We start from the raw sequence: 27,676 nt of genomic DNA, 5'->3' as shown, positions 1-27,676 counted from the left end.
GGGGCTTGTAGATAGCAGGTGGCAACTAAGAAAACACATAAATCGGACTAAATGTCAGATAGGCTTTCCGTCCTCCAGTTAACTACAATTCTGTTAAATCGCTTTCAACTTTTGAGGGCTTTTACACGAGGCGGCGTCTGCTAATTATTATGGCGACCGGCGACGGAGGGGCGTGCGTTTTTATGGCGAGGGCGTGGAAATGGCAGCCACTCGGGATGCTCTGATGAGCGTTTCCCCACCAGAGACACAAAAGCAACACAAGAGGATTCGTGCCGGACACTCAGACCTCCAAATCATCCCCGTTGGGAACTCGGATTGTCTCGAGGTGATCGCTCCCGAAGAGGACGACGAGGAAGAGAATGGGGCGCGTTTCGACGCAACTTTGGCACCACTTGCTCCCGCTCCGAGGGGATGTTTTAAAACGTGCCTTTTAAAAACAAAACATAACTATGAAGACTCATGGGATGTAGTAAATGGAGAGCTGCGTTCAACTTCGGACACCTCAAGGTGCAGTCCAAGCTGTCAGTCTTCTTGACCATGATCATCCTCTTCGTTTACCTTTTTTACTGCCTTAACGGATTCTGCGAGTCCTTGCCCAGACCCGTTTTTGACCAACAGACTCACCACAAGGACAAAAATGTCCAAAAGGACGCGCAAGAGACATCGCCCAAGCGAGCCGGTGCGTCCTTTACACGGGAGCAGCTCTCGGACCTTGCGTATGGCACAATTAACAACACCATCTCCATTGCGAATAACTTTGGGAGCAAAAAGTTTCCTCAGGCTATCATCATCGGGGTGAAGAAGGGAGGAACGAGGGCTCTCCTGGAGTTCTTGCGCATCCATCCGGACGTGAGGGCGGTCGGAGCCGAGCCTCACTTCTTTGACCGCTTCTATGAGAAAGGGCTGGACTGGTACAGGTAAGATCAAATGGGACTATAACGGCATACAAATGCCGTAGAAATGATACAAAGTGAATTCGAATCGGAATGCATTCTGTACACGTCTCATCTTGTGGACTTAGCTACTTCTATTATTTGAATCTGTGACCTATAGTTAAAATGTAGACCAGCAGATAATAACTGACATGCAAATGTTGCAAAACTCGGTTGTTGGCGTTTTGCTTGACCAGTAGCGAAAAAAAAAAAAAGTCTAGGTTGTGTAAATCATTGTACCTTCAGTGATGCAATATCTTGTCACTTGGCCGTAAAAAACACTGCACTATTGTAAAATACTTGCATATATTTGGGCATGGAAAATGTACCTTGGTAACCTATGATTAATCCCTAGTGTAGCTGTTACCTTAGGGGACTAACTCGACCCATTTTCCTGATGTCATTTCCATATGTGAAATAATAACCATCCATGTTGCGCAGTGATGACTGTAAATTGTGCACTTTTTCCAGTAACAACTAATCTAACGTGTTATTTTTTTTTCTAGTCAAGTAATCAGACTACAGTTGCGCTTCAAATATCACAACTTGACAGTTGGTGTCAGTATTTTGAAGAGTTGCATCTTTCCACTATAAAGGCAGTTGCAGTATACTCCCTCCAGGTTGCAGCAGGGAGAAAGGATTGACAAGATTTACAGTAAATAAACAGCACATACTTCTTAGCCACTGTGATTTCTCAATCCCATGCACGTACTGTATTGTGCATACAACAAAACTAATACTTAAGTAAAAAAAATACAAAAGGGCACTTGATTCTTAACACCTTAGTACTCACTAAAGGCACTCAACAATTAACTATATTATGGAAAATGTAAGAATCTTCAATTTGCGTTTTCAAGCTGGAAATATTTTTTCCTATCTTGAGTTTAACAAAGCGATACTTGACTAATTTAGCCATTTTCAGCATATTTTGTCTATAATTTATTGTGATAATTTATTTTTCAATGTACAAATAATATCTTTAAAAACACATTTAGCCACTTGCTGTCGACTGAAGATGACATCACACATGCTCAAAACAAAGGTAACGACCAATCATGGCTCAGTTTGCTTACATCTGCATGAACAAACACAGAAATCAGGTGAGCTGTGATTGGTCGTTACCTATTTCCTGTGATGTAATTTCCTGTCTTTAAGTGAAATCCAGAAAAGTCACATTATATATATATATATATATATATATATATATATATATATATATATATATATATATATATATGTATATATATTTTTTAGTAGGCTAATTATGCTAAGTCAAAAATATTGTCTTCATTTTATTTTGAATAAAAACTAACTTTAGCTTTAAATGTCACTGTTAAAAATGCACTCCGGTATGATTTTTATGTTAACCCATTCAAACCCAAAAGCGCGTAAATACGTTTTTTTAATACTTTGTCCTTCACTCCCAAAAACGTATTTATATACTTTTTATGTTTTTTTATTCTAGAGCATACAAAAGGCTTTGATGCAGCTTCTGACATGAAGAGGTTGCTTAAAGCAATGGTAGTTGTTACAAAAAATGGCCAACAGGTGGCAGCAGAGTATAAGAGATCAGCCAGGGCCATGTTGCAAAAAGCTCTTTTCCTCACTGTTTGGAACAGGTTTGTAAAGATGAATATATATTATATTATATATAGATATTCTAATGCTAATTGCTGCAAAACGTAAACAGATACAAATATACTTTTTGTTCCTGGTGAAAGAAGAGACTCTAATATTTCTTTTGGTTGTTGGATGTTTTTATAGCAATAGAACACAATATTCTATCGGCCTTGCAAAATCAGTCAAAATCCAATAAAACAGCATGGAGCGAAGGGGGTTGCTTCAGTGAAAATGGCTGGGAGTCAATGAGTTAAGCAAGGTTGTTGGTATATGCTGAATGTAACTACTAAAGTAACTTGTAATCTAATTTAGTTACTTGTAAAAACAAGTAATCTGTAAAGTAGCAGTTACTTTTCTAAAGCATGCAACCAGTAAAGAAACTAAATTACTTTTTCAAGACAACTGTGGCAACACTGGTTGTAGAAAACGTAATTATATCAAGACAGCTTCATTTGATCATAATTTAATAGCAGAATTAAACAGCTACAAAGAAAAATACAGGTCACACATAATGTGTGGAGCACTTATTGTAAAGTAGATGTTTAATCCTGGATGACATATTTCAGACAATGTACGATCCAAGCCGGTGCTGGATCTTCACCAAAGAGGAAAAGTGTGGCGATCCAACTAGCTTTCTTTGTCTTCTGTGAGAAATGAGTGAGGATTTTCTGAGGGGATTTAGTTTCTATTTGAGTGCAGTGAAATGCAGTATGGCCACGGGTTGGTATGACGGGTCCATAAAACACACGTCCGGTAAAACAATGTGTTTTCTGGCATGAAGAGTAATATTTTGTCATCAGTTTGCTTGGCTGATTCAGGGGCATTTTCTACAATTCAGCCATTGCGTTCCATGAATTCACTTATTAGCAGCCTTAATAGAGCAAATAAGTCTGTATTGAGAACTGATGATTTGTCTACTGATACATAATCATGTTTTTGAACACTGTCAGCAATCTGACACTAAGCGCTCCGGACGATGGCAGTGTATTCAGTCCCCTGCCAATAAATTGCTGTTTATTGAGCTGACACGCTGCTTCCCAAAGTGTCTGTGTCGGTCCCCCGGGGGTGGCCTTCACCACCAATGCTAGTGTGATCGCACGGGTGGGAGGATAGTGCTGGTGCTCTTCAGTCAACTGGTGTGTGAAATGCTTAATAGCAATCATATTTTGATTTGGAAGGGACATGCAAACATAATGACGGAATTTAATTATTTTTTTAATGGTGAAATGGAGAATGTGGCTTTGATATTATACCGATGTAATAAAGAAACAAGATGCGAGGATGGATCAATACAACCGTGTAATGATCAGGTCAGGGTGAGGCTCAGATGGAACAGTAAATGAAAGCGTGTGTGTGCATAAGGGTTGGTTTGTTTGTTTTTTAGCACTTTTCAGAACAGCGGTGCAATAAAAAGGAGGAGGTCGGCGTTTGCGTCGCTGCTCGTCTAATGCATTGCTGATGAGAGCATTGAATAGTGCGAGTGGTTCATTTGTGGACTAGTAAATGGACTCTCGCTGCTTTTAATTGAGTAGGCGGTTTGTATTTTTGGAATATGTTTGAATGAATAATTATTATTTTTTTTTTTTACAATTTACCTTATTATTGTATGTGACAGCAGATGTAGAAACGCAAAGGGATAGATGGTCAGCTATTTTGTCAGTGTTTAGTAAGTTAACAACTTCATTTGAAGTAGATAAATAATCATGCTTATTAGTTTCATTTTCCTTTATTTGAGCATAAGTCTAACCTATAAGACCAAAACATTTATGTATAACGAATTTGATACTGTTTGATCTTATTAATACAACTCATGGATGGATGGCTAGCTAGCAAGCAAGATATCTGCCCATCTATCTATCTATCTACTGTATCAAGCTAGCTATCCAGTTTAGCTAGCTAGCTAAGTTGCAGCATTATAGATTCAAGATCATTCACAAACAACTCAATTTATTATTGAAACCTGATACTCAATGTACCCCATACACAGGCTTTATGTACACACAGTATGAAACAACTGGATGCCCCAGGGAATATTGGTCGCTATGGCGATTTCCTGCCATCCTTGCCTAGTCTTTCTATTATTTTGTCACATTACAATGGCCCATTTCCCTGGAGTGATTTAGCATTAGCTTTACGGCCATTGGTGAATGTGTGTGTATGATTGGTAAAATGTACACACATTATTCAAATACAATAACGCCCTCTGATATAAAACCAACCAATGATATAGTTTGAGGTTATGACCTCAAATTAAAGTGATTCATTCTACAGTTGGACCTAATGTAATTTTACAAAAGCTACTTCTTGTTTTAGTCATCATAAGTTCAGGTAATGGACCAAATATGCTCTCATACTGTATATGTGCCATGGGTCTATAACTCTCATATAATGTTATAAATTTCCCTCTTAGATTTTGTGCCAGACGCACAGCTAAGCAAATTTTGATTTATGGTAAAGTCGTCGACATCGTAAATTCTCTTTCTTCGCCGCGCCAGATTGCCGTTCAGAGCTGCAATGGGGAGGTCAGAGGAAGTTTTAGCTCAACTTTGTCTGGCTGCAAAATTGGCATTGTGATAGCCTGCAGTTCATCACACCGGCTGTCTATCACAAATATTGATTTGAAGCTTTAATTAGTCATTTTTATGTTTGTGTCTACTGTTTTAGAACCACTTAAAATGGAACACTTGCAATTACGGGTAAGGTTTTATTATCGTGACTAATCCCTAGAAAGCAGTAGAAAGGGTTAAATGCAACACGACCTTTAAATGTTCTTTTTACGGCTTTCTGCTGATGTCAAACTGGCCGTCCCTCGTACTCTTTTTATTCAGCTCATTATTTTGTCCCCTCGCTCTCGTGACGAAAGGGGTTCTTTAGCTCGCTTTCTAATCCGCTGACAGCACGCGTCAACACTGCGTGAATTGGACCCGTGTAATGACAGGTCAGGCATTAACACGGACAGCTCAGGGCCATGCATGGGGGATGACAGGGATTAAGGTCCCTTGGTCAAACAAGACCTTTTGGAGCATTAGTCGCACCCATCCGCCGACCCTTCACCTTGTACTGCACAATGATGGGATTTGTATTATACTGATGCAGTTTTGACAAAGTCTGCCATAATTGTGTGTCTTATGTCTTCTTCTCTCTTAATTGAGCTTTCATTTAACAATATAGTGGCAAGTTTTAGTTTCGAGTTGGGACGTGAGGAAGTCTACCATATTATTTATTTATTTATTTATTACTTATTTATGTATTAGCTAAAAAGTAATTTAAGTTGTAACAACTTAAAAATATCAATTATTAACATTATTGATTTACTTAAATCTTTAAGATGGGGACAATAAGTTGTAAACACATTGCTTTGTTGTGGAATGCGGGTCAGCCAATTTTGACAACAGCAAAACTTAAAATATTTTGTTTAATTTAGGGGTGTCAAAATTAGTGCGTTAATTTTGAGTTAAAGTTTCTTTAACGTCACTATTTCTTTAATTTTTTTTTTTTTAAAAAACACCCTTACTTGGAAAGCCTGTATTGGAGGAATTCCAGTCGCAACGTAGCAGACACGACCTTGTCAAAATTTAGCAGCAATAAATGTAACAATAATCCATATATTTGTGGAGACTGGAGTCAAGTTGTATTTTAAAATGTAAAAAAAACGTGCAGAATTCCACAAGTTACTTCATGTTAAAGATTAGATAGCTCTTAATATGATAAGAAAATGCAATGAGCTATCAACAACGTCTTACAAATGCAATTATGCCATCTAGTGGCAGAAATATGACCTCAACACAAATCAATATCACACTTGTTTTTTTACAGTACATCTTTTGAATTTTAACTAAATTTTCTGAATTATTATGAAATTACTGTGCAGTATTAGTGACTAAAAGATGCAGCCATATTTCTTATAAGAATTCAGCGCATAGTGACATAGAATGGCGGCAGGCTCTCTGCCGAGCAATGTGAAACGCCTATAAAGAAAGCAAGTTAAGCCTTGTAGCGTTCCTAAAGTCACCCTCCCACACGCCGTGCTCTCGTCATTCACCAGACACATTCAAGAGTTTTGATCGTCCCTTTAGGAACGCTACGGAGACTTACGTTTTTCTTTATAGGTGTTTCACATTGCTCGGCCAGCCGCTATTCTACGTCATTACGCACCGAATGTGTTAATAAATAATAATGGTTGCCTACGTCATTTCTACAAAATGTATTAATCTGGAAATGATTTTTGATTTTTTTTTTCATAGTTATGTTAGTAACAACCAAATAAATATTATAGAGCAAACTTGTCATTACAGTTGTGGTTCCTTTCAAACATTGTTTCCACTTTTATGTTAACGAGTATGAAACTAAGAAAAAATATTTTATTGTACATTTTGTTGTACATCGAGAACAGATAAAAAAATTGCGATTAATCGTGAGTTAACTATTGAAGTAATGTGATTATTTACAATTACATTTTTTTTATCTCCTGACACCCCTAGTTAAATTACACAATTGAAATTTTTTATCAAAGTTTGTCGACTTGAAATTTTGAGTTCATCCATGTTTTTTTGGATGTGATGTCTCATCTATACAATGCTAATTAGCTACAGTACATATAGTTCAAATGGTACAGGTAACATTAACCTCATTGTACATAAACAAGCTACAATTACTACTAAGACTTAAAATTGAGGCACTTACTTGCTAATCCACGCACACATTGTGAATCGAATCAATTATGTGGAGGAATTTATACATGTTACGTTCTCCTTCGTCTAGCAATTAGCATGGATCTTTAACGTAGGTGGCCAAAACATGCCTAATTAAAATTCAACTGCACTAATAAGCTAACCACCAGGGGGGGGCTGGAACTGCACAAATGAAAAACTACGTGGCCTTTTTAACAGTTATGTTGGTTTTAATATCGTGACATGACGACGACAATATCGTGGCAATTTTATCACAGTATCGCGATATCGTTACATCCCTAGCACAGGGTTTGTCACCTGAGATAGTCTCCAGTTCAGCTGCAACCCTAATGAGACAAGTGCCATAGAAAATGGATTGATGGATGGATACTTTCCTTGTCTCTTTTTTTTTCTTATTCCCTCTGCTTATGTTCCTTTCACGTCTTGCCCTTTCAGCATGATTTGTTACCTTTCTTTTACTTCCATTGCCATCCTTTCTTCTCTTTTGGGGAGGGGGGGGGGTAAAAGAAAGGAAAAAAGAGAAGCAAAATGAAAGGAAATTAACTGAAAGGGGATAAAAAAGGAGACCTTTGACACTTTATTACTGCTTCAAAGTCCAAGTCCTTCCCTGCTCTTTCCAGCCTTTCATTGCATCTCCCTCATTCATTTCTTCTCCTTTCAATCAAAAACCTTACAACTCATTGCACTGCTATCCTTTGTTTCACCGCACATGACGTCCAGATATCATGTGTTATTATTCGTTTAGCATAATCACACGCTAAGTACGCAGCGACTCCCGTATCAATTTGAAGCAGACTCGTAGCGTGCCAGGCCAAGAAAAATCATGTGAAAGCGAGCTGGAAAGTATCACTTAAACGTTGATTCCCTCCACTTTGTCTGCTTCTTTGAGCTCCAATGAGAGCGCCTTGGCCCCCGTGCTCAGCTGCTAACCAACTAAAACACATGGACATCCTTAAAGGAAGCATTTGGCAAATTGTTTTAGAACAAACGCTTATATGTGGAAAAGCCTTGGATTTGCCATCGACTGGAAGTGATTCTGTGGTTTCCTGATGGAGAAGCGAAAGTTTCATGTGTGTGTGATTCTTACCTGAAGCCTGTTCACACATCTCAGCAACTTCTTCTTGGCACTATAAATATTATACTAGTGTTTATTTCGTCAATGAATACTAAACAAAAAAAAATCATCAACACATTTTTCACCAGACTAAAACTAGACTAAAACCCTCATTAACTCCCAGCCATTTTCACTGAAGCAACCCCCTTCGCTCCCGGCTGTTTTACTGTATTTTGACTGATTTTGCAAGGCCCACAGAATATTGTGTGCTATTGCGTTAAAAACATGGAACCTACCAAAACAAAGATTAGAGTCTCTTCTTTCATCAGGAAAAAGTATATTTCTATCTGTTTCCGTTTTGCAGCAATTAGCATTAGAATATAGCTAAATGTCATCATTATTCACAAATCTGTTTAAAACTGTTGGTAAATTTGCTTTTTTTCAACATTGCCCTGGTTGATGTCTTATACTCTGCTGCCTTCTGCTGGCCGTTTCTGTAAAAACTACCATTGCTTTAACTATTCTCTTCAGTTCAAAGGCCGCATCAAAGCTTTCTGTATGCTCGAGAATAAAAAACAAAACAAAAAAAACAACGTATAAATATGTCTTTGGGAGTATGGTAATATTTAAATAGAACGTATTTATACGTTTTTGGGAGCAAATTAGTTTGTAAACAATAACTGGGACTTAATCAGTATGCATTTTCGTAAATGTTCATAATAAAATAAAATCTAATAATAGTAAATAAATATACAGCAATAAAATTTCGCAATAAAAACTGGACTAAAATTTATGGACATTTTAGTTCATGGACAAAAACGAGATGCAAATTATATGATTTTGTAAAATCTTGTCTCTGCTAATCTGTCACTGTGACACTGTCATGTGACACACAGCCTTTCAAATCTGCAGCTAGAAAGTGCAAAATGCTCGAACACATGGTACAGAGGTTAAAAAAAAAGTAAATTATAGTTATAGCATTAACATTAATCCAATGGCTATAACGTTCCAACAATAATGTTAATACAACCGCTAACTAATGCTGGTTAGCTAATTTACTAGCTCATAACATGGAGCCATAGTACTAAAAATAAAATTAAGACTAAAATGCTAGATTTACAGTCAACTAAAAATGGACTACAGTGTTCCCTCGTTTTCAAAACAAAACAGAAAGTAAATTAGAGTTATAACGTAACATTAATCCAAGGGCTCTAACGTTCCAACAATAATATTAATCTGACCTCTAACTAATGCTGGCTAATTTACTGCACTATAAAAAAGAAAATTAAAAAAAAAAGTTAAAAAAGCGGTAATTTTCTGGCAGCTGGGGTGCCAGAATAATACTGTGAAATAACAGAAAATTACTTTCTCGTAAAAAAAAAAAGGTAATTTCTGGCAGCTTGACAGGCTGAAAATTACCCTTTTTTTGTTTTGTTTTTACGAGAAATAAATTTTCTGTTATTTCACAGTATTTTTCTGCCACCACAGCTGCCGGAAAATTACCTCTCTTTTTTTTTATCATTATTAAATTTTTTACAGTGTAGCTCATAGCATGGAACCATAGTAGCCACTTCACACACAATTACTAGTGTAATTGTGTGTGAAGTTGTTTTTCATCAAAAAGATGAGAGAATTTTTTTTATGAAAAAAAGGGTCAAATGATTGCCCTAACTAAAACGTAGACAGTTTTTGTTGACTAAAATGTTTTCTTGGACTAAAATAATGACTAAAATGCTAGATTTATAGTCGACTAAATAAAAACGGGATGAGGTGGACTAACTATAACAAAAACTATCAAGCGTGATTGACTAAATTTAAAATACCGGATAAAATTAACACTATATTACACAGATGTCATTTGGCCATATTGATCAGCGAAAACTGCCCATTCTATTGATCTTCCCTCTCTGCCTTTATCACACCATTACAGAAGAAATGCATTCACTTGTGAATATTCAACCCTGTTGACAAGTTGGTGTTACTCCTCTTCGCCGCTGACATTTACACCTCAAGGTCGGAGTGTCGCCCGAGCGGATTTATCGGCTTGTTCAGGCCAGGCCACTCAAACAAATTGAAAGCCATTGGACAAGTTCTCTTTCTGGTTAGGTCAGTGTCTCTAAATCTGTCTGCTTATCGACTCATCTTCTAGGAATGCCCAGGTTTTATTTCCTGTCGGTGAATATTCAAGCAATCACAAGGGAATCTTTGGTTGAATTCCTCCATGTGCACATTCTTTTTTAGCTTTTCTGAAGTGGAAAAAAAAAAGAGCAATGTATACGTTATACTACAAGAAAGGAGGCTTTGTGCAGCAGATGGAATGGGGGGGGGGTCAATGCTTTTTAAGCTGCATCAATGCTTCGAGGAAATACTTTTCGCAGGATGCATGTCAGGAGCAATCAGCGCTACAAAAAATTAGGAACACCTGCAGAATGTCGCTCACTTTTGATTGACGCTGCTACGGAGGTATTCATCTAACAATATGGTTATTGTTAGTGGAGCGTGCGGCGGTTTCGAGCTGCGCAGCGTCATACTGAGAGCCAGTGCTCCTCTCGTCAAGCTGAGAAGCGTAAAATAATAGCCACGATCACCACAAAATAAACATGTCGTTAAATAAATACCGCAATGACAGTTCCCATCATATCTTTAAAAAGCTATTGTATTGTATTGTGTAATTGTATTGCTAATGCTAGCAGCTAACATGACTTACGATCAAGAACCGCACTATAAAATACATTTTCTTTTCGAAACGGATGAAATGTGACATTTGTCTATTTGTTATTTTTAAGTTATTGCCTCTCTGACTTTCAATTAAAATGGAGCCAGATTTTAAATACAGCTCTTCTCTCATCGATGACACAAATGAAGCAGGGGAAAAAGTGCAAGGTATAATCAAGCATGACAAGATAAAGTGCTGTGTGACATGTATAGATTCCACCCCAGGATGGAGAAAGGCCGAGTCGTCAATCGTCGGTATTTTGACACGTCGTCATCGGTCGACCTTTTCCCCTCCCGTCGGTAATAATGGAGTCAGATGGTGAGAAGCATGTTAGCTCACCGGGAGCCGCATTGAGTCACTAACTCGGAGTTTTCAATCATGCTGCTTCTATTTCTGTCCTTTGGCGCTTTTAATTTGTCAGTGATATTCTCGTGTGAAAGATAGGACGCTACTTTTTCTCAAACTTGTCAGCTTTCAATGTATTTAGCTTAACCGCTGACTGTTTTAAATGACCGTGTCGGGTTCTATTGTAAGGGTGACTTCTCTGATTGTGCAGCGGACTCTCCAGTTCTGCAACGCTAGATGAATAGAGTTGTTTTAATTGCTGTCTTTAAAATGTCCTGTTATGATAAAGTATGTCCACCAAATATTGTGTAGCTTGATTAGTATCTGAACTTTTCCAGGGATGGAGGGCTCATGTCCTCATATCCAAATGATCATTATACTTTTGGGCAAATTCCTTATTTGGATATGGTCCATGTACGAGCCCTTAAAATGGCTGCTTCAAACTAAAATGGCTGACTCCATGTTCAACTTTGCACATGGATTCTGGAGATTTTGTGTGTGTGTTCTGTTATGATAAATGTAGATTGATGAAATTGGTGTCTTAACTTTCCAGGGGCACCGCTGAGCCAATTGGAGTTGGGGGAAGGGGGTTCATGTTCGAACCCCATAACTTTTTAATTACTTATCTGAATGATCATTATACGTTTGGGTAGGGATGGGCGAGTACCGATACCAGGTATTGGTATCGGGCCGATACCAGGCACATTTCATGGTATCGGTACTTGCAACGGTATCTATACTGGTATCAGTCCCCACTCTTGTGGCCATTTTTCGGTCAGGAACTAAAGGCTGAAATTGTTATTTTGCATTTATCGAGGAATTCTTAACATGGTAGATATTAGTAAATTACTCGAAGCCCTATTGTATTGAATTGAATTATTTGCACTTCACTGTATTCCTTAAAAATAAGTTGTACAACCACATATTTTGATGAGGACTTTTTTTTCCTGGCCACTGGATTATTTGTTTCATTTTATTTATTTATTTTTTGAAATTCATTTTATTGTGTGCTCTAGGCAAAATTACTTTAATGAGCAAATTGAAAAAATATAATTGCCATTAATTTCATGCAATTTTAAGGACATTTGCGATAGTTGAGATATATGTCATTTTTTATGAACCGACATTGGTTTTTGGGGGAAATTTTATGTATCAAAATGGTATCGGCACTTGGTATCGGCATTGGTGAGTACTGAAGATTTGAGTATCCGTATGGTGTCAAAAAAGGTGGTATCGAACATCCCTAATTTTGGGCAAATTTCCTAATTTGATTTGGTCATAGTACAGGCCCTGAAATTCACTCAAAATGGCTGCTTCAAACTAAAATGGCTGACTTCCTGTCCAATTTTGCACATGGTTTCAGGTAAAAGTAGTGTCTGCAATGGCCACCACTGAGCCAATTTTAGTGGTAATGTTCGAAATCCATAAAATATGTAAAATTTCACCAGCTTAGACATGTTTTCAAATTTTGTAAACAAAAAGGCAATTCATTTGACAGTAATACCAAGAGGTGGTGCTTGGGCCCAAATATCAAAGCAAACAATTCCTTCAACGTCTGCAATATGCATGCATGGTCTTTGCATCTTTGCAAGAAAAACATCATCTTGACATGAACCCTAAACAAAAACAAATATCATTCCTGCCCTCCTGTAAGGTGACACTTTTATGCAAAGTATTGCTTCAACTCCTCACCAGCTTTGAGTCACACTACATTTTGCATGCACAATCTGCAACATTGCATGACTTAAATACCAACGAAAGTGTGATGGATTAATGGTCACTTCTTGTGGTTGTAATTTTACGTTAGTTTGAAAAGAGAAAGTATGAAAAACAATGAGCCAGAAAATGTTAATTATGAGTTTAAAGCCATCAATTATAGCATATATAATTTATTTCATTTATGTGGTAACATTGTTGGGCTCAAGCCTGAGCAACGTTTTTTTAAAGGCTCGTGCCAACTGTTTTCACACTTGCATTATGTTAACCATTTCAGGTAATGATTGAAAAGACTTGAAAATACACTAAAAAGATCCCATTAACATCAAAGTTGGGTTTTGTGGGACCCTGTGTTTACGTCACAAGTCTGTCTGGAAAGGCAGGTAATTATTGATTGCGTGTAGCTGTCAGTGGTGTCCACCTGTTTAATGTCTGACTACTTATGTGAAGAAGGGTGAAAAGGGGGGTGTTGAGTTCGCATAACGCCCATGAAAACCAGCCTTCACACCCTGAAAGCGTTTCCTATAAAACACACCTCTGTATCTGTCGGTGCTAAAACTCTTCCTGATCACCTCTTGTCTTTCTGCCGTAAACACGCAGTTGAAGAATCAGCTAACTGTCAGCGATGCTGGCGCTCATTTTGAGGGGAAATGAGATTAATTATGCCGGGAAGAGAGCCTGTGCTCAACATTGAGGACACGCAGAACAACACACAGAGATGGGAAATAAGTAGAAACAGTCACTGCTTCACTTCAGTTCCAAAAAACAACACAAACTCATGGGAAATTTGTAGGGAAATGTAATAAAAAAAATAAAAAATAAAGTGATTCCAGTTCTAACACGACAAGGTCCCTCACATTTCTCACATTCTCTCAAGACTTTGAAGCTCGTTTGTGTCCATCGGCCAAAAATATCTTTATAATAGCCTTTTTATTTGACCATTTATGACAGAAAAATCTCCTAACTAGACAAAGTGCAATTTCTGCAGAAATTACATAGGAATGCTGACAAGCTGAATGCTAAGATTTGAATGCATGTGCTTATGAAGTAAATTGAAAAATCATTTACTCAGGTACTAAAATGTGGTCCAAGCGGGGTTCGAACCCAGGGTGGAAAGCAATTTCTCTAACCATTGAGCTGACTTGACTTGTTCAAAATCAGGGCTAATAGCGTATTTATTTTGAAAAGTGTCATCTGGTGTTGAAAGCTAACATGCATTTAGAAATTCTAATCCATTTCCTGATATGATAGTCAGTTGGTATTGAACCATTGAGTGCACTAAATTGATGTCCATGCGGGGTTTGAACCCAGGTTCTCCGTGGTGGCAGGCAACTACTCTAAGGATTGTGCTAACTTGACTTGTGTATTTATTTTTATAAGTGGCATCTGATGCGGAAAGCTAACGTATTAATCATTTCAGTGGAATCAATTTCCTGACATGATAGAACCATCAAATGTACTAAAATATGGTCCAAGGGTTTGAATTTCTCACCCTCTGTCTGCGGATGTGACGTCATGTGCGCATTGTGTACGTGAAGAAGGGGCTGTGTAGTTCCATGTTTCGGCCAGAGGTGGCAGTAGCGATTTGAAATTCATTTTTTTCTGTTTGGTAGCTTTAAAATAGTATTTCAAAAATTAACAAAAACTCAAATAAAGCATTTTTGAGAAAAAAATAAATAAAAACCTTCTCTGAAAACTAACTAAAAAAAGAAACTATAATGAAAATTCCAAAACTATTACCGATATATCCCTGGTTTCCGTGCTTCCATGAGCCCTCCCAGACCGCATGGAATGTGACAACGACACGGCAAGCATATACCATAATTTACCCTGAGAACCGTGACAAAATGGAAGAAAACACGCCGCAGAACGTCACACAACTTCAAAGAACCGTGAGATGCCGGGAAAATACATATGCGTTCCGTCCCATTAAGGACCGCCTCCAAGTTTTGATACGCCCTATTACATACTGTCAGGTTTAACTACATTTCTCATTTGCACTGTGACTGTCGTGAGAAAAATTTTCATTGGGCATCCATGGCAATCACCCCCCCGCATTTTCTCAAGAAATCTCTTTTTGCACACAGTGGCCTGCGACGGTGCTGCCGTAGCAGAGGCCAACATTTTGTAAATGCGGCTTAAAACAGACGGCAATTGACTGAAAAGCTGTTTGCAGTCCTCCAAGCTGGCTGTGATTTCCTTTCAAAGAAACTGTGAACAATGAACCAAAAAAAAACAACCCTAAGGGAACAGCGGGCGGAAACTGCTCGGAAGTGACTTGTCAGGATCAGACAGTATCGAGCGCTCTTATTGGCCGGCTCCTGGGGAGTTGCCAGCCTAATTTCGAGTCGATTAAAGTTTGTATGTGTAGCGGTCTCCTGTGCGCGCTTGCTCATTTACAGCACCACTTTTATTAGAGGATATTTTTCTTCTCTTGCCTGTGTGCAAAGATAAATGTCATCCTCTCCCGGAACATGTGCTAATTATGTTTACTGGAAGCCGTGGTGACAAAAACACTGTCGTATTAAGTAAAGGGTACGCAAGTATAATCAATCTAATACTGGCGACGAAAAGTGACATTTGGTTTAAAACCACACCCGTTTTTAAAAAATGCCATCACTTTTCTTATTGGCTGAAATATGTTATTTGTGTATATTCCACAGTACTCATCCACAGGGATATCACAGTACACCGCACATTTCCATTTTAACAACCCAATTATGGTACTGTGGCGAGGACACTATGACATCAGTGGGGTCAGGAAGTAACGAGAATCTGTAATTTGCTCATCTCTCCGCCCCATCTTCAGCGCGTCCATCCTGTGTTTAAGGAGAGCGCACTGAGGGCAGGGTGGGGCCCCCGGGGCCCTGAGTAGCTTGGAGATAAAGCCAGACAAGTGGGCCATATGTGCCCGACCAGAACTCGGCTGCAGATTTTCCCATTTGATAAGTCCAGCAATCAGTGGTGACGTGCGTACACGCTAATGCACATGAACTTGCTTAAACAGTCACCACACTTTCAATCAATGCCTTTAATGGATTGTCATTTGTGCAGACAATGCTGAAACAAAACGAAAAATGTTCGCCATGAGCAATTACGCCGGCGAGAACAGGAAACAGAGAAAGTCGTCAGGAATGCGCCAGCAAAAAAGAAACAGGCACGAAAATGAGCCATCATACCGGCCTAACGGGAAAAGTAATTAGTAATATGAAACAGGTGAAAACAATCTTGGGTGGGGGTTGGGTGAGGATAATCACAAGAACAAGCACGATTCTGACAGTGGAAATTGCTTTCAGTAGTTTAAGGCCCCGTCCAGATGGAAGCAAAGCCGGCTTCGTTCCTCCAACAAATCTCGTACACACCCGAAGCATTTCAAGACTTGCGTGTGTCCAAAAGAAAACGGTGAGGACGTTTAACGGCTGTAATGTATATGCCAAGTCTGGAGTGGCGCTGTAGCGCAAGCCACAGGGAGATAACAGAAAGCGTAGAAGAAGAATCGGCGAAGAACACTTTTTTTCTAACTTTATTGCAATCTACAGAACAAACATGGCCGTTGCACGTTTCAAAACAACATGAAAAAGACGAACAAAGGAGAAGTGACAATGACGGCTGATTCAAGTACAACACCGCTTGTTAAACGTGGGAATAAAGAAGCAAAAATATTTTGCCGCAAAAGCATAAGCAAGCTAAGGAGGCTGCGCAAAACGACTACGACACGGCTATCCGCCATTGTTGTTGACCGACTGACGGTTCGCGCGCAGTCACCTAATCATCAGATATCAGATTTTTTTTAAATCCGCACAAACAAAAAATAACAACAAAATCAGCCGCTTTTTGCCTCCCCCCCCCCCCCTTTTTTTTTTTTTATTTTTTTTTACAACATATGACAAAGATAATGGCATTCAAACATGGTCCCCGGCCCCACAAAAAAAAACAAAGGGATAAAAATTGGCAGATTTTTCTCCTTGCTGTAAAGTTAAACAAATAGTAAAGAAGAACAAAGTATTGTTAAGAAAAAAAATCATATCTTTATTGCTGCCAGAGTTAAGGGACCCAAAAATAAGTTGTTTTATTTACTATATATTTTTGAATTAATCAGCAGATTAATTGGTTATCAGAATTTTATCCTGCCAAATATCAGAATCGGCCTTAAGAGAGAAAAAAAATCCATATTGGCCAGGCCCTAGTCTAAATAGGGGTGGGCAAAGTATGGCCAGCAACACCCCCCCCCCCCTTCATTCTTTCATCCGGCCCTCCAAGCAGCTACATTATCAAAAATCCGGTAATATTTGCAGCCTGTATTGATTCTTTTTATTTTAATACATTTAACTCTTGAAATAATCAGTACTACTATACATAATAAATGATTGAAAATGGTAAAATAACAAAAATATTGGTAAAATAAACTGTGTTATGCATACTTTTATGTTGTTAAATAATTGGTTAGTTCTTCATAACTAATTATAAATATTAAAAATAAAAAAATATTTATTATTTAAGTAAACAATTTTACACAGTATACACTATTTATTTATTTATCTATTTTCACCCCTATTTTTTTTTATTTTAATTTAATTTTTTTATTTTTTTTATTTTAAAAGCTTGTTTATAGGTAGTCTAAGTTGACACTGAAGGTCAATTCTCTTTTTTTTGTTTTTGCTATATGTAACGTATCCAATTATTTTTATTTTTTTTTTTAAAGAGTGCGAAGCGAGAACTCTGCCGCGAATAGCGAAAATCTACAAGTAATTGATGCCCCCCAAAAGGGTTTGCAATTGCCTATAGATGGCACAAGAAATCCCTCGCTCACTTGAAAGTCTTTCCTTGTCAAAAAGATGCAAAGAGATGCTTACATACAAACACAGTACATTTTTCAGAATTTTTTCAGGGTTGAGTTGAGTGTTTTGATTTAGATATTTTTTTGCTCCCCCATTTTACATTTCATTCTGATCCCACACATACACCTACAAAGGGAATTGAAAAGAGCCACAACACAAGCGAGTGTCATGTTTCGTTCCTGAAAGACATCACCAACTACTGGCCTGTGAATACTTCTGCAGTCATTTTAACTTGTTTTGACATTGCTGTCATCGTTTCATTCTCTTGTTAACATACCGACAAAATCACATTATCCAATTGAGTTAGACGACCGCTGCAGATAAGTCGCCAAGTTGTTTGCAGCCTGATATCAAACATATTCAAGCAAAGTGACTTCCTCCCTCTTTCAGGCTGTTGTGGTTTCTCGGCTGACCCTTGGACTGACCAGCACTCACTCACTTGTGGCTTCCAGGCCTTGTACTCGTCTAGTTTTTCCCTCAGCTCCACACATTTTTCCACTCTTTTCTTACCGACCTACCCCAGAGATGCAAAACCTCCACGGCAAAAATACTTTTCACGACACAGGAGCGTCTGCCAGTAGTAACATTAGGTGTGCAGAATTGTGTACCGCACACGGATTAGATTGTTTGAAATTTCCCTCGGGATGTTGATGAAATCAAAACAAAAAGGACCTACCAACTCGGCCAAGTCTTCTCCAGTTCAAGTCCTACCCTTCATTTCAATGAACTATTAAATATTTTTTTTAAAAATCCCCGAAAGTCCAATAAGTGACTATAAAATGTCGAAGAGGAAAAGCCAAAATGTCCACAAAATTGCCAAAAACATCAGAAAATCGATAGCAAAGAAGGCAGGGGGGGGAAAAAAGCCATTAAAAGCAAAAAATAATTAAAATAAAATAAAATTAAGAGAGGCAATGACCATAAAATTGACAAAAATGTCAGAAATCTGCCAGAAATACAGAAAGGTTGAAAATGGTTGAAAAATTAAGAATGCAAATTACAAAAAAAATAAAAATAAAATAAAATAAAAAAAATTGGTGGAGTTGATTATAGTTTCTGCTGCTGTCTAATCAGCCAACAGGAGCTCTTCAGACCCGGATTTGCCTTCAATAATGACGACCGTCTCCCTCCACAATGCAGTGAGCTGCTTTTACACATTTTTGAACTAACGCAAGCTTAAGAGGTTCAAGTGTATTCTGATGGAAAAACGGATGGAGTCTCCGGTTCTGAAAACTGCATCGGTTGTATAAAGTGAAGGAAGGAGAAGAGGAAAGAGGGCATGCATGTATGAGCGTGAAAGAGCAAAAAGTGCACATGATGACAACTTGCATTAAATGATCCTTAGTGATTATACCTTGTGGTTTGGCCCGCGGAATCACTACCATCTGACTCTGAAATTCAGGCTGGAGGAGGCCTTTTTTTTAGGGGGGTAAAGAGGGTCCGGGGGTCTGGCCACCGGCCTGGCTGTGTCGCCACAGATCACTGCATTCAAGGCACGGAACGTCACGAGCGGAGAAAAACTTCCTAAGTCAGAAACGCTTCCTTCATCTCCCTCAAATAGCTCTCTCGCACTCTCGCTCTCTCTTACACACAGACACACACGCACATTGTATGGGTCTGAACTTCATTGCTCCCAGATGTGGATCCATCCTGTGGACTGCCTGTTCAGATAGTTGCGTGTGGTTGTGTGCCCATGTGTGTGTGTTTTTGTTTTTTGTATGTTGCCTACAAACAGAATCACAATTTGTGCGCCTGATGATGCCAAAATAGCGGGCAAGAAAACTAGTGTCGTAAATATAGTTCTTTAAAGTGGAATGTGGAACCACTGATTTTGGCCACTTTCCCCCATAGGAAATAATAAAAAAGTGGATAATCCATTTCATCCGTTATAATTTGGAAACCAGGCAAAAAGATTCCTCTCAGTATGAATTTGGGGTAGCTGCATGTTAGCAACAACAGCATAGCTGACTCACATGTGTTCATATCCAAGTCGTAAATAGCAACCTGCTAGCCCGCTGCCCTGGAAATGGGCTCTAATAAACCTTTAGACCACACACATGGATTTGGTGTGTATGGACAACATGTGTGTATGCTCAGATAATCTGCATAGTAACTGAGAGCCATATGCTAACACAAAGGGAAATGTAGCTTCCTGGGTCGCTGAGATTTGGGGAAATTGGTCCTCCTATCATTAAAAAACACACAAAAAACATCTTAACGAGATAAAAAAGAGTCGCTATCCGTCCTTCTCTGGCTGTCTTTGCTCTCCATCATGTATTTTGTTGCTAACCACGACCCAACATTCTTCTTACGCCCAATCGCTGTGTGGGCTTCTTTCGTGATTGCAGGCCAGTGGTTGCTTTCAAATCTACTTGAGGTCAGTGAACTGCACAAGGTTTTCTTTCCAGCAAGGCAACATGGATGTTTGCTAAGAGACTGTTCTTGTACTGTTTACAACACAAGCAGCGCCCATCAGTTCCAGTTCCCACAGAGGATTTTCCACTCCTGAATAAACCGTACAATACAGTACAAGCACTCTTCTATATTATCCATGTTTATCAGTCCTATATCAGGTACAGAAGTGTGGAATAGCCAATGTTTTGCCTGGGCTATGTCGTTCAAATTTGCTGGTAAAATGTGGCTCTGTCCCTGTGGATCCCTTTAAAAAAAAATAAAAATAAAAAAATTACTTCTTTTTTTTACATATTTATTTTTATTTTTTAAGATAAAATATTATTCAAATGAATTAATGATTAAATAAAAAATAACTTTTTTTTTTTTTAAATGTCCCAAAAAGTGACTATAAAATGTCGAAGAGGAAAAGCCAAAATGTTCACAAAATTGCCAAAAATGTCAGAAAATCGATAGCAAAGAAGGCAGGGGGGAAAAAAGCCATAAAAAGCAAAAAATGATTCAAATAAAATAAAATTAAGAGAGGCAATGACCATAAAATTGACAAATGTCAGAAATCTGCCAGAAATGCATAAAGGTTGAAAAAGGGTTGAAAAATTAAGAATGCAAATTACAAAAAAATAAATAAATAAATAAAATTGAAAAACAGAAGACGAAATGTAGTCTCTACGTTTTGGTTGCTGCTCTCATATTTTTGTGCTGTGGTTCAGCCCTAATTAGTACTTGGGCCTTCAGTACTTTAGGCTAACACTAACACACTGCTTCCTTCATCACAATGCTCAAATGTTTTGCAACTTTTCTTTTTTATTTATTTGGCCTAAAATGGCTGTTTTAACAAGCAAGGTTGCTGAACCTTGACGTAGGCCAAATGCTAAAAACATACCATAATGCCACAATGGTGCATGCACAAGTCAATACCCCACAGAATTACGGGAAGAAAAAAGAAAATTTGCATTTAGACTACATTTTCTAATACATTTGAACATTTTGGTAAAGTCGATTTAGCCCAGTCAAAACCAATCCACATTGGCATTCTATGCTTCCGTAATCAGGTGATGAAGCATATTTGCTAGCTAGAGTGGGAGTTCATATTATTAATATTTATCCATCTGTATGTTAGCAGGCTACTTCCTGGTGTTAGATTAGGCCTCTTAACTCTATGACTGCCAAAAAACGTTAAATAACGTTTAGTAAAATCCTACGGAGGAGCGCCAAAGACGTTAAAAGACGTTCACCAAGTTTGTTTTTTTTTGTGTTGTGCAAATCCTGCTGCGTCCCCTTGCATGCAGGGGAGTTTTACAAAAAGAAAAACTGCATTTGAAACATCCACACAATTGTAAATAGTACCACGGTTGCACACATTTGTAAATAGTTTGCCAAATTGTTTTGTCAAATTGTTACACTTTTGAATGTAAATAAACGTATTTTGCTATCAAAAAACACTTTTTCTTTGTTGGTGGTAGTGTTTTACAGAAGTAAAGCACTGTTTAGGTGTTCGTGGCATCATTCATGGAAAAAAAAGGTGTCAAATTCACTAGAGTGCATGAAATAATATAGTTTCACAAAAAGCTTGATTTCTCCGTATTTTGTTTCAAAACAGAGCATTTGGGTGAAACTAACCATTTTCTATTGTTGATTACTGAAGAACGGAATAAGGTAGAAACAAACTTTTTTTTCTGATGAAAGATGAGAGTCCAATCTTTCATTTGGTAGTATGTGTGTTTCCATAGTCCAAACACAAAATTGTCTGTGGACCTTGAAAGATCAGTCAAAATGCTTAAATCGGCTGGCACCCACGGCATCCCTTTTCTGAAAACGTCTGGCAGTCAAAGAGTTAATAATTAGACAGGTAACTTGAGCTAGGTCACTGTGAACTGTCCTGAAACCAGTTAAGACCATCAGGTCACACATTTTCACATGGGATAGACTGACTAGAGTATAAGAGTAGAAACCATTTTGGATAGATTAAACCTTCTTCCGCATCCAGCAGAAAAGGCTCCACAGCTGTCTATTTGATACTTACAGTTCAACTGAGAATATGCAGTCTCCTGGTTGTTATTATTAGTATAGCAAACATTAAATATAAAAGAACCGGTGAAAGTTCCCATCCGAACTTTACAACTGGTGCCGAAACCCGGGAAGTGAATGGCAATTGAGGGGGCAGGTCCAAAACGACACCCTAGACTGGTTATCAGTCAATTGCAAGGTTCACAACACAAATGGCTCTTTTATTATTAAATTAAAATTATGATTTATTATTTTAATATGCTGTACGGGAAAATTTCCAGCATACAGTAAGAGTAAGTACAAAGGCACCAGTAGACGGGGCAACCTTAAATTAAATGAGTGAATGTACTATAACAGTGGAAAAAAAGGAGAAAGAAAAAATAGACAGAGGATCCTTGGTCGGAGTTTCCTCCCAAAGAATGTTGTTAACCGTCACTTGGATCCAGATTCTATATCGCCACTCACGTCACGAGGTGCCTGAAATAAATCTGTGAACCACAGCTTCACTAAAGTGGCCTCAGAGTGAGAGGCTGCTGCTCACACTTTGGCCTCAAGTGCTCCTTGAAATACATCCTCATACATTTTCATACAAGCCGCTTTGGAAACGGGTTTGTTTTTTTTGAACTTTTCTCCTTTTGCTATATACTGTCTGATTTTGTTTAGCCCCAGCCCATGTAATACAATTCGTCTTCTGAGAGCACCCCTCCATCAGAGCTCAGTGCGCTAAATCATCCATCTAAATATGTTTGCTCCAGAGGGAGGGGGGGGGGGGGAATAAGCGGAGAGATTTTTCTCAGTTGAAACCCTGGCGCTGCTCCCCACCGAGATGTCTCTTACCGTCAGATGTCTGTGAGATGTATCAAAAAATCCCCCCTTTTGTCTGCCTTTGCATGAGGAAAGTTGGCAGGATGCCGCTCACAATGGGGGTTATGACATTCCATTTTTTACCACTACACTAGCATCTGCATGAAATATATGCGGCCCAATCAAGTTTTTCACAAGTCCAGCCCCTCCCATTTCCCTTGTTTTATACAATCTGCTTTGGCACACCGTTCCCAACTTTTTAAAGGTAATACGTCCTCTGAACTGGAGTCGTCGACTTATACGAGCGATGAATCAAGAGATATGTCAACACGCCGAAACCTTGAATACTCAAGAAAAGACTAGAACAATAATACGCGGGAGAGCCAAAAGCAATAGCTAAGATTTAATGAGAACGCATGGACGCTCGGTGAGATTATCCTTGGATAACCTCAGATACCACCGTAGGCACCACAAATCTTGACAAGCATTCACCCTTTTTGCCCAGTTATTTCTATTATTCATTGCTAAAATACACTCACTTGCTACAACCCCAAGAAACACCTGCATAGTCAAATTCATGAGTTTATAATAAACAAAACACTTTTACAAAGATAATGCCGTTGCCAGAAACAGATTAAAGTAGAAGACACTTGGGGCTAATTATTCCACTCTTTCCAGAACCAAAAAGGTGTAGGTATGTTCCCAAGCTATAAAAGTCAAGGCTACCTATTGCAGTGATATAGAACTGCACTGAGTGATGTTTTTAATATTAAGTCCCTCGCATGCCATTAAATAAAGCATTCGAAACACTACTAATGCGGTTCAGAATTTTGCGGCGCAATTCTTCACCATGCAAAAATAAACAAATGTTAAATGAATACCTCTCTGGCAGTGTTAAATAAAACCGAGCAGCCGCTGAGTGCCCAAGAATGAAAGAAATAAAACAGTCACTTCATAAAACCTTTATGAATTGGGGAGCCTTTTTTTTTTTTAAACACATTAACTGAACTAAGTTAACCACTATCTATTCATCAACAGAGGTGTCAAATCCAAGTCTAGAAAGTAAAAACTCTGCCATAGTTTGGCTTTAGCCCCAAGTTCTAGCTAGCTGGCTAGCTCCCATGGTGCTCATTTACCTGCTTGGGAACTAGCTAGCTAGCTAGCTAGCATCAATGGCTAAAGCCAAACTGTGGCAGGGTTTTTTACTTTCTGGACCTGGATTTGCCACCTCTGTCCATCAATCCATCTTCTTTAGCGCGTGTTGTCATTACGGTGGCAGATGAGCTGGAGCCTATCCCAGGTGATTGTGCGGGAAATGAGAGGAAGTCAGAACTTCACACCGGTAGCCTCAAAAGAGATTAAAACCTGGGACCTCTGGATTTTGAGGCAGATATGAAACTTAATGTGATTAATGCGAGGAGAGAAAAATGGTGACCAAAACTGACAGGGGCTCTAGAAAATAACAGTTTGAGTTTGTGGCGTTGAAGTGGTGAGGCCCAAATCCCTGGCGGCACCTCACAAGCCAAATATTTAATGTTCTGAATCCTCACACAAGTTTAAAAAGAAATCAACCACTGTGCAATGTTATTTCTCACCCCACATTCATCTATTAGCAGCTCTAGTTAGGGCCTGTACTTCCTCTGGAAGGTCTGCAAAATTTGTTTACAATTTGCTCGACATGTAGGGTTTTTGCGACTTCAGAGACACATTTTTCCTGAAAAAAAAAAAGTCGAATTCTAAATTGTAGATGGGCACTTGACTAAAAGGTTCCTGTATGTGTTTTGTGTGCACTGCAGTTCTGCGGTTGTTACTTTTATCTTGGAGATCAGTGGCTAGATGCAGTCACTTCCTAATGAATCCCACTCTGTGTCTGGGGACTTTTTGGTGACTGCGGGAATTCAACCCTGCGTCTGTGGGGCCTGGAATTATTCGAAAAGAAAAAAAAGACTAATTGATTCCTGACTCGCTATAAGTCAGAAAACTGACAACAAACAACTTTTAACCCGCAAAGTGGAACATAGGGAATTCAAATGTTAGTTCTGTGATACTACAAAAGCAGTGGTTTGACAGCCATTTTGATACTAATGTGAGTCTGTTAAAGAGCAGGATGCAAGGAAATGAGTCGTCTTGTGGTTTCCTACAGTAGCCGTTTTGCAGGCTCCCCTCACAGTTGGCGCCGATATGGCCACTCAATCATTGTCAGATAAATAATCACATTAAATCTACTAAATAGCCAAGCACAACAATTAAGGAGCCCACAAGGCATCTGAGGTTATGAGTTTTACCAAATGAGATTAAGATATATATATTTTTAAGTTTGTGCTTATGTACGACGGTGTATTAGTGCCACGTATTAATATATTTTTTTAGCGGGTGGAGGCAATATTCCAAGAAAAAAAAAAATCACAAATTTGCCAATTTACAAAGTCACAATTTTGCGAGAAAAAAAAAATCGTAAATTTGCGACTTTATAAAGTGGCAGATTTGCGAGAAAAAAACTCAGAAACTTACAAGAAATACACGTAGCGTACTACTCGGATGTTTGTGCCAATACTTTTCGATCGGGTTTTCAAATAAGAAAATAGTAATTGCTTTAGCGGAGATTCACCATATTGATGTTAAGCATTCGTTCTTTGTAACATCGGGTACGGCAAGCGACAAAGAAGATAGAGATCAAGCATTTGAGTTCATTTGTTAAAATGTATATTTACTTGTACAATTATGTTTCCAGAATTCTTATTTGCATGCTCATACATTTTATTATTTTTTTGTACAAGTAGCTAAGTTGATGTGTCGAATCTGCTGCTCTCCGTCATTCACTTGCATTTACCTAAAGTATGCTAGCTTCTGATTGGTTAGTGTTAGTCAGCTGATAGGGGATCAGGAAGTGTGTTGCTCTAGCTGCCGTGTATGACGAGTAAAGTTTAAATTAAGAATGAATCCGTCTCCACCCTTCCTTTTCAATTTATAAACAGTATCAGAGTTTATTTCTCACAAATTTGCCACGTTACAAATTCGCAAATTTGCAAGGTTTTTCTCGGAATATTATCCCCCGGAAAAAAATATTATATGTGGCCCTAATACGGCATCGTAATGGAAACATTCTTATTTGTTGCATTTTTTCCCTTTCTTCTCAGGAATCTGATGCCCCGTACACTGGATGGTCAAATCACCATGGAGAAGACACCCAGTTACTTTATTACAAAGGAAGCCCCTCGTCGCGTCTTCGCTATGAGTCGCCACACCAAGCTAATCATCGTAGTGCGGGACCCCGTGACCCGCGCCGTTTCCGACTACACGCAGACCGTGTCCAAATCGCCGGGCCTCCCGTCCTTCAAGAACTTGGCCTTCCGTAACGCCACCACGGGCCTGATTGACACCTCTTGGAGCGCGGTGCGCATCGGCATCTACGCCAAGCACCTGGAGAACTGGCTGCGCTACTTCCCGCTTTCCAGCTTCCTGTTCGTCAGCGGCGAGCGCCTGGTGACGGACCCCGCCGGCGAGATGGGTCGCGTCCAGGATTTCCTGGGACTGAAGCGCGTGGTGACGGACAAGCACTTCTACTTCAACCAGACCAAAGGCTTCCCCTGCCTGAAGAAGCCGGAGGGGAGCAGCAGGCCTCGCTGCCTGGGGAAGTCAAAGGGCAGGCCCCATCCGCAGATCCCCTCAGACGTCCTGCTCCGACTCCGAGACTTTTACAGACCTTTTAACCTCAAATTCTATCAAATGACGGGTCAGAACTTTGGCTGGGAAAACACAGCTTGACACCAAAGCTTTTGAAAGTTGAGAGCGGCGAGAGACAATGTGCATTACCAAAGTTTTTACTGTGCAAAACAGGCTTTGCAATCATTTTGTTAGCTTTATAAATGCAACAAATGGTCAGTTTTCAGATTAGCGCAAGAGCTATGATCAGATTACGGTATAGTATGAGGTGCGTCAGAAAAGTTCCAGAACTGGTGTCACAAAAGATAGATTTCAAGCCTAAACTATAAACTATGAGTTTTCCCCTTCATTATAGGCCATACAATCAAAGGATGCTTCACTAACACGCCTATTCATAATGACTGAGCATCTGACAGTTCCTTGTCACGCAGATCATCGCCATACTAGAGCAACCTTCAATCTGGTTCTGTGATTATTTTTTTCCAAACTCAAAACGGTCACGAATGAGACCCACTTTGTAGACATGGACGACGACAAGGTAATAACATCAGTCCTGGAAATTTTCTGACAGCATTTACTATTCCTTCCCATGCAAATCCATTTCCTGTACTGTCCTTTCAAATTAAAAGATGAAAGCGCAGGAAGATGTGGTGGAAACTGGAGCAAACGAGGACTTTGCTAAGTGTTGTTTATGTTGCAGGAGTGTCTCTAATTTGAAACATCGCCTGCGGAACGTCTACAAACCGTACTCACATTCAACTGTACAGTACATTTCAGAGATCCTAATTTATAAGATGACAAGATATTGTTGAAATGTTTTCCTGAGACTTTTGTATTTGGAATTCTTCTGAAATTCTGACTAAAATTTTATTCTTAAA

General features: G+C 38.8%; 1 protein-coding gene across 1 annotated transcript; it reads left to right on the top strand.

Annotated features, from left to right (window-relative positions):
* Positions 1-218: 218 nt before the first annotated feature.
* On the top strand, positions 219-27,676 carry LOC144038336 (heparan sulfate glucosamine 3-O-sulfotransferase 6). Its single transcript, XM_077550773.1, has 2 exons — positions 219-917; positions 26,273-27,676. Exons 1-2 carry the CDS (start codon positions 460-462, stop codon positions 26,898-26,900), a joined length of 1,086 nt encoding a protein of 361 aa, XP_077406899.1. The 5' UTR covers positions 219-459; the 3' UTR covers positions 26,901-27,676.

Source organism: Vanacampus margaritifer, chromosome 18 (assembly GCF_051991255.1).
Source record: "Vanacampus margaritifer isolate UIUO_Vmar chromosome 18, RoL_Vmar_1.0, whole genome shotgun sequence".
Lineage (NCBI taxonomy): Eukaryota > Metazoa > Chordata > Actinopteri > Syngnathiformes > Syngnathidae > Vanacampus > Vanacampus margaritifer.
This window is presented reverse-complemented; position numbering and strand designations above follow the sequence as displayed.